The sequence below is a fragment of the Molothrus aeneus genome, chromosome 4, assembly GCF_037042795.1.
Source record: "Molothrus aeneus isolate 106 chromosome 4, BPBGC_Maene_1.0, whole genome shotgun sequence".
NCBI lineage: Eukaryota > Metazoa > Chordata > Aves > Passeriformes > Icteridae > Molothrus > Molothrus aeneus.
In genome coordinates this window covers 60,445,193-60,459,202 of record NC_089649.1, presented here as the reverse complement: position 1 = coordinate 60,459,202, position 14,010 = coordinate 60,445,193, and the positions used below count along the sequence as shown (strand labels likewise).

At 39.1% G+C, this 14,010-nt stretch overlaps 1 protein-coding gene across 2 annotated transcripts in view; it reads right to left on the bottom strand.

Moving 5' to 3' along the window:
• Positions 1 to 570: 570 nt before the first annotated feature.
• Positions 571 to 14,010, bottom strand: part of SLC2A9 (solute carrier family 2 member 9) — a 76,715-nt gene continuing 63,275 nt past the window's right edge. For both annotated transcript variants that reach the window (XM_066549195.1, XM_066549194.1), the window contains exons 11-12: positions 9,871 to 9,998; positions 571 to 828 (exon numbers count right to left, since the gene is read on the bottom strand). In XM_066549195.1, the coding sequence (XP_066405292.1) occupies positions 571 to 828; positions 9,871 to 9,998 (386 nt within the window). The remainder of the gene's footprint in view (positions 829 to 9,870; positions 9,999 to 14,010) is intronic.

The window sequence follows — 14,010 nt, the reverse complement described above, 5'->3', positions numbered from 1 at the left end:
ATTTGTGGGAAGGTGGGAGATGTTCAAACAATGCAACTGAAAGTCAAAATAGCTAGAAAAGGAATGGGAGGTCAGGGAGGTGTCATGTCAGATCTCATGGGGAGCTTGAATGACATCTTGGGAAACACGGAGAAACTCATTCCGGTGCCATTCCAGGTTTGCTTCTCCGCAGACCCCCACTGGGATCTCTTCCCTTGTTTCTGCCTCCTCCTCCTCTTGGAGAGAGCATGCCCACCTCCCTGTGAGCACATAGGGGTGCTCAGCCAGCTGCTGCTCAACACCCTGGCTCCCCACTGCCACTTCACATCTCCAAGTCTATATTCCCCATCCCACTCACCACAGCAACTTGCTTCACAGGTGCCAAGGAAACTCCATCTCATTTAATTTATCAGTTGCCACTCCTCCCACTCCTCATTGTCTCAACTGTTACTCCAGCTGCTAATGAGTTCACCCATACTCACTTAGAACATTTTCAAAGGAGAAGCAGTTCATGATAAAATATACAAGTTGTGCATTGCTATAAATGAAAAGAGCACTATCTCTCCCATCCCCTGAAAGAACATCATGGGTTTACACAATCCTTTTTAAGGTTTCCCCATTGTCCACTGGAGTTGTGAAGTTTGATTCTTGTTCTTCACTTGGTTTCCTCTCCCCTGGGTAGTGGTTCATCTCCTGCATTTCTAAAGTTACTTTGTTCCTTTTGGCAAATGCTTGGCTGATCTCATGAAATGTCTTATTTTTTGTTTCAGGCAGGACAAAAAACAGGTAGGCTGCTCCTGCAAAGCAGACACCAGCAAACACTAGGAAGCAGTAGGTCTGTAAACCAGCCTGTGAATGAAAACAGAGGAGATGGTCATTACAAAAGAGAAAAAAATCAGAAGAAAGACAGGAATGGTTTGAAAAAAAAAAATGGGGCATATGGAGCAATTTTTAACCAAGTAAAGTACTGGCACTCATTGCTAGTTGGAGCACTGAAACGTTCATAAAAATGCATGAAATTTTGGTTCTTCCAACACTGCCTGTGGCCTGTCGACAGCAAAGCAGGTTCCTGGCACAGGCACAGAGAGCTGCAATCTGGGCAGTGCTGGGAGACACCAGACTGAGCTGGGGGAGAGCAGGAATCCTGCACTGTGCTCAGCTGAGCCTGGCACTGCCCTGGGGTTGCTGGAAATGGGGCAGATGTTTCACTGGGTGGTTCTGCACACTGCCTCCCAGTCCCAGGTACAGGAGCTGAGGCACGCTTCAGCAGTGCTGTGCACCTCTACAAAACCCATGGAAAAACTGCCATAGCCAGGGGCATCTTCATCACAGCAGTTACAGGCTTTGAGATTTGCAAAATAAATGAGGAAAAACCCCAAATAGCACACATTTGTTATCACTCTTATGGTTACGGGAGTTCACAGAAGGAAAAAAAAGTCCCTAAAATGCATTTCTTTTCATGCTAGAAAGTGTAAGAGTTAGTTAAAGGAATGCAAAGTACAGACCATATTTGAATGTTATGGATTTTACTTCACTGCAAAACCAAAGAGAGTAGATGTAAAGAAGTTCATTTATAAATTGATTATAAAGGCTCCAACCAGCCAGTAGGAGTTGTAGTTCACTGAAACATAACTATTTCTTGCCTGGTGATTATTAGATCATTTAGAAGCTACCAGATACCTTTCAGCAGTACAGTTGTGAAAAAAACATTTGATAAATACCATATTGCCATCTGAGCTTTGTTGAACTTGGAACAGGTTTGATATTATGGCTCCACAGAAGCCACTTGCAACATTTGAGGAAACCTCCCTTCCTCTATTGATTTACACTCTCAAACATGCTATGTACCCATATTTTTCTAATTGCTTTTATTAACAAGGCTGAATCAAGCCAGAAAGGGTATCTCCAACTCCAAAAATAAGGTGACATTTCTGTGGTGCCCTGTGTCAGGTCCTGAACAGCAAACCCAAGGAGAGCCAAACTCCTCACACATCACCTCAGGTGCTGCGAGGCTGAGGTTACCCCAGGGAAAGCCACTCAGGACAGAAGAAGCAGACTGTCTTCCTCAAAATACTTATTATGCCATTAAAGGTATATAACTGAAACAAGTAAGACAGAGCCAGTAACCTTCATTTTACACATTTTTGTAATAGACTCTCATCATGCCTCGTTAGTCACACCAGTCCTACACTGCATGCTGGTTTAACTCCCTGCTTTGGGTGCTCAAGGTGTATGCAATTCTTGGCACTATTTTTATGTTTCACTTGCTCATTATGCATCATGCGTGGTGTGCAAGAAGAACATTAATTCCTGCGTGGAACAAGAAAGAAAAAATGGAACAAACCCTTTCCTGCAGCTGCTTTTTAATACCATGGCTGATTTCCAGCCTGCCTAGTCACAATGTTCTTTGTTTCTGTGGATAATTCATTACCTAGTTCAGTGCTTCAAATCCTGCCTGTAACAGGAAAAGCCAGCAAGTGCATACTCTGATATTGTTTATGGACCCTAGAGATCACCAATGCTTTTTCATTAAATCCTAGAAGCATGAAGTCCTGAGCAAGCTGACAATCAGAAGCCAAACAGCATGGATAACATGGTGGAGGGGGAAATATTCTGGCATGTAACAGATAGAACTTAATAGAACAAATAGCTTATACAGAGGCAGAAGCAAAAGGATATAGTAGACAGGAGAAAATAATTTGCAGTGCCTCATAAATCATCCTGTCATGCTAAGAATTGAAATTTGACATCTGGATCTTCCGCATTTGTAATTGCTCTTCAGCTGAATGGCAGAATTTCAACCCAGAATCATGTTTCTCACTTTTTAAAATTTCACAGAATTAAATATTCTCCATGATGAAAGTGAACCTTTACTACACCATATAAATAAACATGGCAATCAATTGTAATAAATTAAAATAAATGTGTCTTTTAGTGATGCAGCCACAACTTTGTGCCCCCTTTCTAATTCCTCTTGATTTCTTTGCTGTCCATGAGCTAAATAAATTAGTGCTTATTATCTTTGATTCATATCTAAGTAAACCTCTTCTAATTGAACTAAACACTCATGAGTGCATGTTTTATTTGCAATTATTTTACCTAATGTATTTATATTTAATTTTAATAATCATACTCTTAATTTCTACAATCCCTTAAGAAGCAACCCTCAAGGACCTCCAACTGAAGTTTCACAGAGAATAAGGTAAAAATTAAATTTTGTTATAAATCCTACAAGTGGGTTTTGTAGGGTTTATTGTGTCCTGCAGGATTTGTCCAACAGGTCCATAATTCCCAGACAGGAGGAACACTGCAGGGTGACCATAAAAAGCCCTTTCATCTCCAGCCATTCTTCAGTTATAATATTTTCTTAAACCTGGTTATTATTTACACTCACAGCAAAGAAAACCACTAATTCATAAACCTTCTATAAGTCATCCAGAGTTCAATTTAGATCACCCAAACCTGCATTTGACACAGAACATCACATACTAATTAAATTACTCATTATAAACATGAAACCCTCTATATGCACTGCACACTGATAAAGGTTGTAAGACAGAAATACAGGGAAAGCGGGAGGAAAATGTTAAATCACAAATCCCAACTCAGTAAAAACCTTTAGTGGGACATAGGTGAGATACAGTTCAGCCTAGATGTTTAATTCATTTTTATCTGTTTCTGATGTATTTTGAATTGCCTGGTGCTGGAGGAAAGATCTGAGGTATGGAACAAGCAATAGATTGGCCTAAACATATCTGATGGGCCCATCAGGGAACCTAGAAGGTGAAATAATGTGGTGAAGTGCAGTAAATGCTGAGATATTTAACAATGGCTACTACAGAAAAGGTACTAATAGACAGATCTGCCAGGAAACAAGATCTTTGTTCCATGAGATTAGTGTACTTTCTTTTATTTATATTGGATATTATTTATGTTTTGTCTATGAAACCTGTATACCTCACTATTTGTAATCACCATAGTCTCCTAACTAACCTGTAGTTTCTCTGTTTTTTTACCCCTTCCAAGGTGCTAGAGGTGAGCCTGCTGCTGCTACTGCAGAAGTAAAACCAAGGATATTGCTTATCCTTGGCTGGGGTGGGAGTAAAAAGTTGAGGAAGAACTTCAGTTAAAGTCTTTGGTGACAAGGCACGGATTCTCTGCAGCTCTGAGTATTTGAGCCTACAGACATGGATGGCCTCAAGATTCCTCACTGACATGTGCACTGCCAATGATACAAGAATAATGACAATATATATGATAAAACTGAAACAGTAAATCCTTTTTCTATGCTTTGTGACAGTATTTCACCTGCTACATGGAGTAGAAGCCTCAGTGATCAAAAAATTGAATACTTGTGTCTACCAGAAGAGTAGCTTGACTCTTTTGGTGCATACAAGTATTCAAAACATACCACCTCTGAACAGCTGGAAGGTGCAGCTAAAAGAGGAAGGGAATGTCAGAGGAAGAAGTAAAAGCAAACCAATTCTGAATGGAAGTTCTAAGCAAATAGAGAAAAAATTCAAGGGAAGTGTGTGGTTTCTGTAGTTCTGCATTTCCTCACGTAAGGACAGGTTACTGCCTCACCCTCTGCTCCAAGCAGGAGCAGCAGCAGCCCTGGGCATGCAGGAAGCTCCAAGGCAGCCCCATCCATGTCCCACTGACACATCCACCCATGCTGCTCTCTCCACACTGCCTGCACGTCCTGCTCAGGCTCAGAACACGCTGCACCTTCACAGAACAAAGCTGCTTCTCCTTCCCCACCCCCAGGCAGCCTTGCCAGAGCTGGGAACGTTTCCTCAGCAGTACCTGAAGCCAGGCTTTTACCTGCAGGGTTACAAACCCAAAGGTCAGAAGGAGGTCAGGACAAAGCTCTACAACAGGCTGTGTTTTGCAGCTGTTTTCCCTTAGCATTTCCTTAAGCATAACCTCCTGCAGGAACACCCAAGGTTCAAAGGTGAGCAGAGCTTCAGGTGGATCCCTAAACAGGAGCAGTGCTGTCTCCTGGTAGATATCCATTCCATATCAAGGGCAGATACACAGTGAGGATCCTTGAAGGGCCAGGCTTTCTGGGGTTACTGAGGGTCACCTGCCCTATCAGGTCTGTGGGGAGGGCAAAAGAACAGCAGACACACTTATTGATGCAATCTCCTGAGGGAAGCACCTACTAGGTCAGCAAACTAGTAAAACCTCTTCAAAGCTGGATTTACATTGGATTTTTCGAGGCTGGCGAGGGCTATTACTATACAGGATATTTAATAGTTAAGCATAAACTTTAAAATGCATCACCTTCTATTTCAATGCCAGCTTTCTAAGGAGGCCACTTGAAAAACAGCATTTCTACAAATTCTGGACAGCTGAATCCTGAATTGCTCATTTTTGTCTTTTCTGCAGATGATTAAGTCTTTTTATTTGTGGGAAGAAAAAAAAAAAGAAAACCAAGAAATTATATACCTAAGACACACATGCAATTACCACAAAAAAGAATCAAAGTTGAAGTACTCAGGCAATTCCCCCAAATCAGATCCCAGGCATGGCAAGCAATCAAGCCTGACTTTGAGGATGAAATAGAGCTGCATAAGCAACATGTATGAGTAAGCAGGTGCAGCTTTGCCACATTTTTGTAAGCAAAGAGGTGAACAAACCTATCCCCAGCTTGTGGGGGGATGCTATACACGTTAGAGAGAATATACAGGCATTTCCCCCATCTCCCTTTAAATACAATAGTGTGGAGAGCTTTGTGGATAGTTGGCTAGCTGAGAAAGGCCACTTCGATGTGATACCGTTGGATAAGGATAGGGGAAACAAGCTGGGGATTAAGTAATAAGTGTCCAATCACTGACAAAGGTCATGGTGACCTTCGCTGAAACGGGAAGATGGGGGAGAAAATCGTTTGCCAGAAAATGAAGATAGCCTAGGTAGAGTAGCTATAAGAAAGTAAACATAGAAACAAAATAATCATTAGAGCATAGAAGTAGGTGTGGTTGATCTAAGTGTGCTTTAGCCAATAATGAGCTCAGCTTTTGCAATATGTATAAGCTTCATTAACACCAATATAAATATGTGTGAGCTTTCAATAAACTTTGGGATTTGCTGTTCACGCATATAGTGTGAGGCATTTCTTCCGCCGTTCACGACACAATAGTAAAAAATACTTAATTTTTAGCATCATGAACTGACTTTAGGTGCCCAAAATGAATGATTTTTTAAAGCTAAAAAGTAAACTGAAACAAATAAAAAACCTAACATTGAAATAACCAGAATTCTTGTTTTAATTACAAAACCTGCACAATTTGCTACTTTTGAAGCAATCTAGCTGAGAACAGTCTTCCTGTTAATAGCTTGCATGCTGTGAACACCATATTCTGGAGGAATCTAAAAGTAGTTGAGAGGACCATTATGTGCTATTTAACAATGGTTGCTTACTGACTTAACACACCCTGTAGCAAAAGTTAAATTCTAAGCAGGACTGTGATACTGGAAAACATATATTCTAGGGCAGATACAACAAAATAAATGAGCAAATGAAAAAAATCTGAATTAACTTAACAAACGTAACACATTAATATTTTTAAAACAAAACTTTTGGCTCTTCCCAGCAAATGCCAAACGTGACTCTAAATTCTCAACTTGCAAAGTCACAGCCCCTGACACTAGCAAAGGCTCCTTGCATTTGTAACTTGCCATGAAGATTAGTGTCATGAGCTGTGGGTCAAACTGGCTTTTGAAGTGCTGAGGTCAAGTGATAATGGTTCAATGTCTTACAGAATTGATCAGCAGAAAAACTGTTATTCATGTAGACATTTGGCTTCACTTTGTTTCAAATTGATATAATGCAGTGAAGCAAATGGATAAGGGCTTGTGTCCTTTCCCCTTTGTCCTTCTTCTGTTCCAGACATAATTTAAGGTTCTGCTGAAAGTGCAGGACAATGAAGAAGGACTGAAGTGTAATGCTCATGAAACATAATTCCTAAGTAAAAAATAGAGACATTTTTAGACATGAACTGCAATTTCAACCATGACCTTCACACACACACACTATCTCTTCATAAAAGTGTTACACATCCTTATATTGTATCTCTAAAGGGGGCTGCTTCTAATTAAGATAAGCACACCTAACCCTCTGATAGCCCAAATTTCATTTTCTCATCTTTGAGGGGAACTTTAACCATTTCCCCTAACACAGGGACACTGTCATTACATGAAACATCCAATGTATTTGAAGAAGCTTAAAACACCTTGGCTCAGGGAGACTATGCATAACTTTCTGGGCACACCTGTTATTGAAATCCTTTATCCTGAGTAATAGAAAAAGTCAAGGGATACTATTACACAGTAAGGAAATAATAAGGACAACCAAAAGACAATCTTGCTGATTGCAATGTAAATGAATCTTGAGAATGAAAATCTCTAGTGTTAAACTAAGGAAGAAATAAAGTAGGAGTAAAAGAGAACCTCCAGAAACCAGTGACTCAGAAGTACTACTTCCCAGGCACAAATAAATTAGTTTCTGAAAGGAGGAAAATAAACACACATACAGGTCTTGGCATTGTACTAATAGGCAATCTGAACTAAGCCTTCAAGGCCTGTAGCACCTTTATCCCATATGATACTGAGCTCCTTCTGGATCACAGATCCAAACAGATTATTTTGGTCAAAGCCCAGTTAAGAGTCAAATCAGTTTTCCATATAGAAGTTCCCTAATCACAATGGGATATTCCCCTGCATTCCCCAGTTATTGGAAACTTTTGTATTAGGAGGAAAGTCGGAAGATGAGCTGTTCTTGAAAATTAAAATTATAAAATGCACAACAATTTAAATATTTCTTGAATATGTACTGAATTTACAATGTGACTTTGACAGCAGAAAAAGACTCTGCACAGTTTTATAGAAAGAGAAATTATTAGGACAGAAAACTTCTGGAGAAATCTGGTACATTTTCCTTCAGTATATTACTAATTTACCATGAAGTCTTTAAGTGCCTCATAGCAATCTAATAGCACAACTTGAAATATGAAATAAAAGTGTATCAGCATGTATTAAAAATAGCATGTTGGGAAATTATTTGGTAGTTATTGATGTTTAGCAATTCTTTGTATTTACACAACACATTACAAAAAGTAAACAGAAACTTTTTCTAGATGACATGGAATTTAAGGTCCTGCTACACCACTGAATTACTGAAGTCTATCCCTGCAAACTAATGAAGAGTATTTCTTTAACACAAGAAGCCTATCCTAGTGCACCAGCAGTTTTTGGCCTTTTAGATCATACTTTTCTGCTGGTTTCTTGTTCCCTGTGCCTGCTTCAGCTCATTGCACCCATTTCCACATATATACATTCTAATTTCTGATTTACTGTGACCCTGTTCACATTTCAGCACCTCAAATAGGTAGTGATGAGGCCTGGAAGAGAAGCCACATCCAATTTCTTTTTAAAATTTGTCAAAAATTTATTTGTATACTAGCTTTTCAATTTCATCCATATATTTTAATGTATGACTCAAGCCACTCTTTGATTATATTTATCTACAGATGGTTGAAGGGCAAAAATCTAGTCATTCAAATTAGTTAATTGGTGACATTTGGAAAACTAATTACTGGTTGATTTTTTTAGTAACCCTAAACTGAACAGATTTGTTTCCCAAATGTTTGGAATAATTTTGTAGAAGCACACCAAGGATCAAAAAAAGTGGCTGCTGTTTCTCAAGCAATCAGGTTAGTATTCAAATACACAGGCAGGATTATGCATTCATCCTGTGAAGGTACCTTAAAGATTTTTTTTTTCCTGGTTAAGGTTTATAAAATGAGCTAAGAAGATATTGCCTCTATGTGAAGAAAGTGGTGACTCATAAACTGAATTTTGAGAATAAGGTTGACTGAAATAGGAAAAAAGTTAAAGCTTGGGAAAGGGGAGATGTTCTAGTTTGATCTTGTGAAAAAGCTTTAAAAATCAAAGTCTGAGTAACACTGCTTTCATCTTTAGGTACAAACTCTAAGCTTTTTCTCTTTTTATTTCTCTTTTCTTTAAAAGAAGAAAAAAATCCCCAAAAAAAACGCTCAAGCTGGAAATAAAATTTATCCTCATTAAAAATAAACTAGATAATTTTCTAATCACACAGCTGGATATTTTTATGACACATAAGGATAAATTCCCCAAGGCTACAGCAAACTTCATATGGATGCATACTAAATCACTCAAAAAGATTTAATATGCGTGTGGAAAATTATAAAATGCAGTTTGCCTTTTAATTTGAATTTATTGAGGGTCTTTTTAAGCATTTTCACCAGGTGATCTGTCAGGTAGCATTAGCAGAACAAGTAGGGATTGTCATGAGTTGCATTAATTCAAATCTGACAGCTAAGCAGAACTCAGGGTTATCCCTGGTTTTGTGCAGGAGGCAGAAACTGCAATTTTGAAGAAATGTGTCTGGATAATTAAAAAACAAAAACAAAAACAGAAGAAAAAAATACACCCCCCCCAAAAAAAAACCCACCAAAAAACCAAAACAAAACAAAAACAAACAAAAAACCAACCAAACCAACCCAACCAACCAAACAAAAAAAAACCCAAACCCAAAAATTTACCTAAATGAAAGTATTCTGAGTAAATGTCCCTAGGTTTGAGATCTTGTTCTCTGTCCCTACCCAGCTGCCATGGGGGCAGGTGGTGGAACCAGGAGTGCCTGGCCAGCTGGGCTGGAAGGGAGGGTCTAATGCTACCAAAATAGTCACTCCTCATCTTCTGCAAGAAAAACCTATTAACCACACAGAAGCATCCATTTGCTGGATGAACTGGGGCTGCCCCATGGACTAGGTCAGGTTTTCAAAACCTCAAGGGAATTGTCTGCAGCAGTGGTATCACAGCATGTCAATTAGCAGGGACGTGGAGTACCTGGATGAAGGGGAAGAGCAGTCCCACTGCGAAGTTGCAGAGCCAGTTGACTGTCCCAGCTATCATGAATGCAGCTGGCCTCTGTGACTGCTGGAAAAGCTCTCCAGTGAGGACAAAGGGAATCCCACCTGAAACAGGGTCCAACAAGACAGTGGTATTAGTAAAGTCCCCCACCCATCAGCAGAGATGAACAAGCCGCCTGACGCACACATCCATGACTAGCGCTGCTCTGCAGGGCCTTCTGAAACAGATCTGTCAAAATCATATTTGAGAGAAGTGACACTTCTTTCTTTCATGCCATCACATCTCCTGTTTGACATTCTTTTTAGGGATGACAAGCAGGTAACAGAGCAGGGAATCCACACACCAGCTTCCAGAGCATCATGTGATAAACTGTTTATTCAAAATAAGAACAATTGTTTCTACTACAATGCTTGAAATTCTGAAAATTCAGAGATACTCCAAAATACTTTTAGATCTTAACAGTTGGAAAGATGGCTCCAAAGAGACTAACTCCTATTTTTTTTTATAATTATTACCCAATTTCTCAGCAATAAAATACAAAACTTTTGCTTCCCTATGAGTACATTTGTCATTGATGCTTATTTAGTATGTTTCCTTACCAGATACTGCTGGCACTTCTGGCGAGGTCTATTTCTCCCATCACCCAAGGACTCTGACCTCCATAATAACAATTGCATTTGAATACCACATTTGTGACGTGTTTTCTTCCACTTAGGCAGTGGACTATTTTGTACAGCACTGGCATATAGCAGTAACCCCCAGGGAGTAGCTGTCTAGTAGCTGAAAGTCTCAATTTATGATCTTTGGCTTCCTTCATTCCTATCTGATATTTCCATGGAAGTATTTCTATTTTTAGAGAACAAAACCTGGATTTTACTTGTTGATCAGACATATATCTACTTGCAGAATTATTTCATTACAGTTTGAAGAACTGTACAGCTAGTAACATCAGTATTTTGCTCTTACCAGTTTCTGCCTCTAGGTCCTCAAGTATGCTGGTATTACCATTCAGCTTTGTAGGCAAGACCCATATACACTGTGGAAGATTATGTAAGTCCTGCCTCAGTTTTAAGCATATTAATAAGATAGTGTAAACAACCAAAACCATATTTATATATATATATTTACTTTCAAAAACCTCTATAGCAATACTGACCTCCAAAAGATTTATAAATTAATAAGAAAACACCACTACAGACTTACCTATCCACTGGGTTTTCTCCTCGCACATCTTCCCTTGGTCTATGTGCTAATCTTTTGCACTACCTTTATCCTTGGACATTTGGGAATACATCTCTAAGTGCATTATAGGGCTGCATCCTTATGTGCTCAATGGCCCTGAGCTTTAGCACATGCACCAGAAGCCCCTGTGAGCAGCGTGAGATAGGGACTTGCAAACACAGAACATGACATGCAGATGACACGTGTTGTCAGACACCCTTCCAGATGCAGAAGCCATGAATATGTGCATAAATAAAGGCAATGTGATGCAGCAAAGAGCTGCTCTCCATCGTGAGCTTGTGTGGCTTTTTGTGAGAACACATCTGAAGTGGTAGCAAAGCCTTCAACTGAACTTTCTGTGCCAAAGAGTGTCAGTATAAATTACACCAAAAAAGTGGAGAATAAATAAATAAATTTATTTACTCCTACTTTATACATAGGAAACTGAGATATGGAGAGTTTAAGCCATCCAAACTGCAGCTTTGTACCTTTCTACAAGACATATGTAGTATCAGAATTCTGCTAAAAAAAAAGTAATCCCTTCCAGCAGAAGTTTGAACATGTAGAATAAATATCTGAACCCCCAAAACTTAACAAAATTCCAGCAAGATGGGGTCTATCAATGCTTGATGGCTTCCAGTGGCCATTCTATCATACCCTTGGGATTTGGGTTCAAATCACATCTGTTCTGTCAGCAATCACATCTGTTCTGTCAGCATCTGGTTTGGGTCTTAAATACCATATGAGGCAGCAGTTTGCCAGGACACTTGCCCCTTGGAGAGAGGAACTGAAGGACTGGAAACACAGAAATTGTGTAAGATGACTTATTTATAATCATTTATTCTGTCATGCCTTTGCTGTAGGACAATCTACAGAAGTGTTGCTGTTCTTGTCAGTATAATAAAATATGCTGTTGGAAGCAGCATTTGGAAAAGCAGCATTTGGAAAAATACATATTATACAAGAGAGAAAAAAGCCAGAGGCAAAAAAAAAAAAGTATGAAAGGACAGAAACCTATCAGAAAGCATAAGTGTAATGGAAATAAAAATGCATGGGCACTATCTTGGAAACAGGTTCCTTGAAATTCCAATTTAATTTCTAAGAACATATCAACTATCTCTAACTTTTAAAAATTCTGTAGAGGAATGGAAAGTGTGGCACAGACAGACCTCCCATCTTTCTCATGGTCTAGAGAAGTATAGCCACAGCATCACAAAACAGAAAGTCAGCTTATGTAGGGGGATGACTATAAAGAATTGTAAGGAGGAACCCAGGAGCCTGGAAAGTGGTACATGAGTTATGTGAAAGTCAGGTCAGGTCTGGGAACACAAGAAATGGAATAAAGCCAGGTCATTGCTGTCTATTGCTGTGTGCCTGGAAGAGCAGACTTGACCTTAAGAAGATGAAGAGGAGGGCATGTGAATGCCTCCCAAGGGCCACACCACTGTGAAAAACACACTCTGCAACTGAGTGAAGGGAAAAAGAAATTTGGGAGAGCTGAAGGAAAACTGTAAAGCCTTAAAGTCACAGTCAGTGTTGGCACCTGAGATGAGCTGAACTTACATCCCCAGCATTCCACCCTCAGTCATTTCAAGATGTCAGGGATATGCTCAAGGAGTCCCTTTCTCCTGGAACTCACTGTTCTTTGAGATACAAATCTGAGTGCCTGGGGCTGAAGGAAGCTGTGTTATGCTTTGCCTGCCTAAGCTGGATCTGAGCAGAGATCACAATACTGTGACATCTTCCCAGCCACTTCTCAGAGTTGGTCTCTGCAAGGTACCCTACATAATCTCTAGGCCAGATGGGTTTGTAGCAGCCTGTGCTCAAACATGGAAGCTTGGAAACCACTGTCAAAAGCAATCCAACCAAACCTCTGTATTTTTGGAAAAGCCTTTAAACACTTTGTCATGAGTTTTGCAGCTTTAACACGTATTTGTATGTGGGCGAAACAATTCACAAAAACGCTACATGATCTTTCTCATGGAGGATGAACCTGGCATTGTCTTTTCCCCTGGAAAGCTTTCCATATAATTTTCAGTGAAGCAGCTTTATTTTAGCTCTGATCATAAAACAAAAAAGTGTATATTAGGATTTCCCGTAGGAGTTTTTCAGCAAAGTAGCTTCCAAACATGAATTTAAATAGGTAATGCATTGACCACATAATTACAGTGATTAATTTCTAATACTTTGTTCTTTTTAGCATTGCAGTGAACATATTTAAAAAACTCTTAACATACTGCAGTGCTAGTAAAGAAAGATTGCTATACCTATAGGATTCTACATCTATTGGAAACTACAAATGTCTTACTGCAGGACTTGTATAACAATAAGGTGTTTTATAAAACAAGATTAAACCCATATGGAACAATTAGACATGCATAAATACTCCTGTTTCTGTATTCTTTATTAATTTATCTCTGTAATTAGTCCGGTTAAACATAGAATCAATGTCATGTGCTAGTGAAATTCCAGACTCTCAACCCAGTACTCTTTTATGCATGAAATTTGAATGTTAGAACAGAAAAAATATTCTTGTATCCATGCTCTAGATCTTCAAATATATATTTAAATTTATACAAATGTTTTCTCAGGAAAAAATAGGTGCTCATATTTACTGTTTTTTTCAGTGAGCAATTATGAATAAATATTGCTTAGCAGAAGTTACATGAGTCAGTGCAAAAACCTGAATACAGAAAACCTGACAAAGGAAGGAAAATGCTGAACTCCTCATTCTGTTTTATCCAGTACCTAACTGGGAATTTATGTTATGGCTATATATATGATTTAAGAAATGAGATTGTTATAAGAATCAATGCCTAATATAAATCAGGGAGATTGGTCACAGTGGTAAATCACCTCTAAAGGTGACAGAGACTTTGTGCCCCAAGAACAACT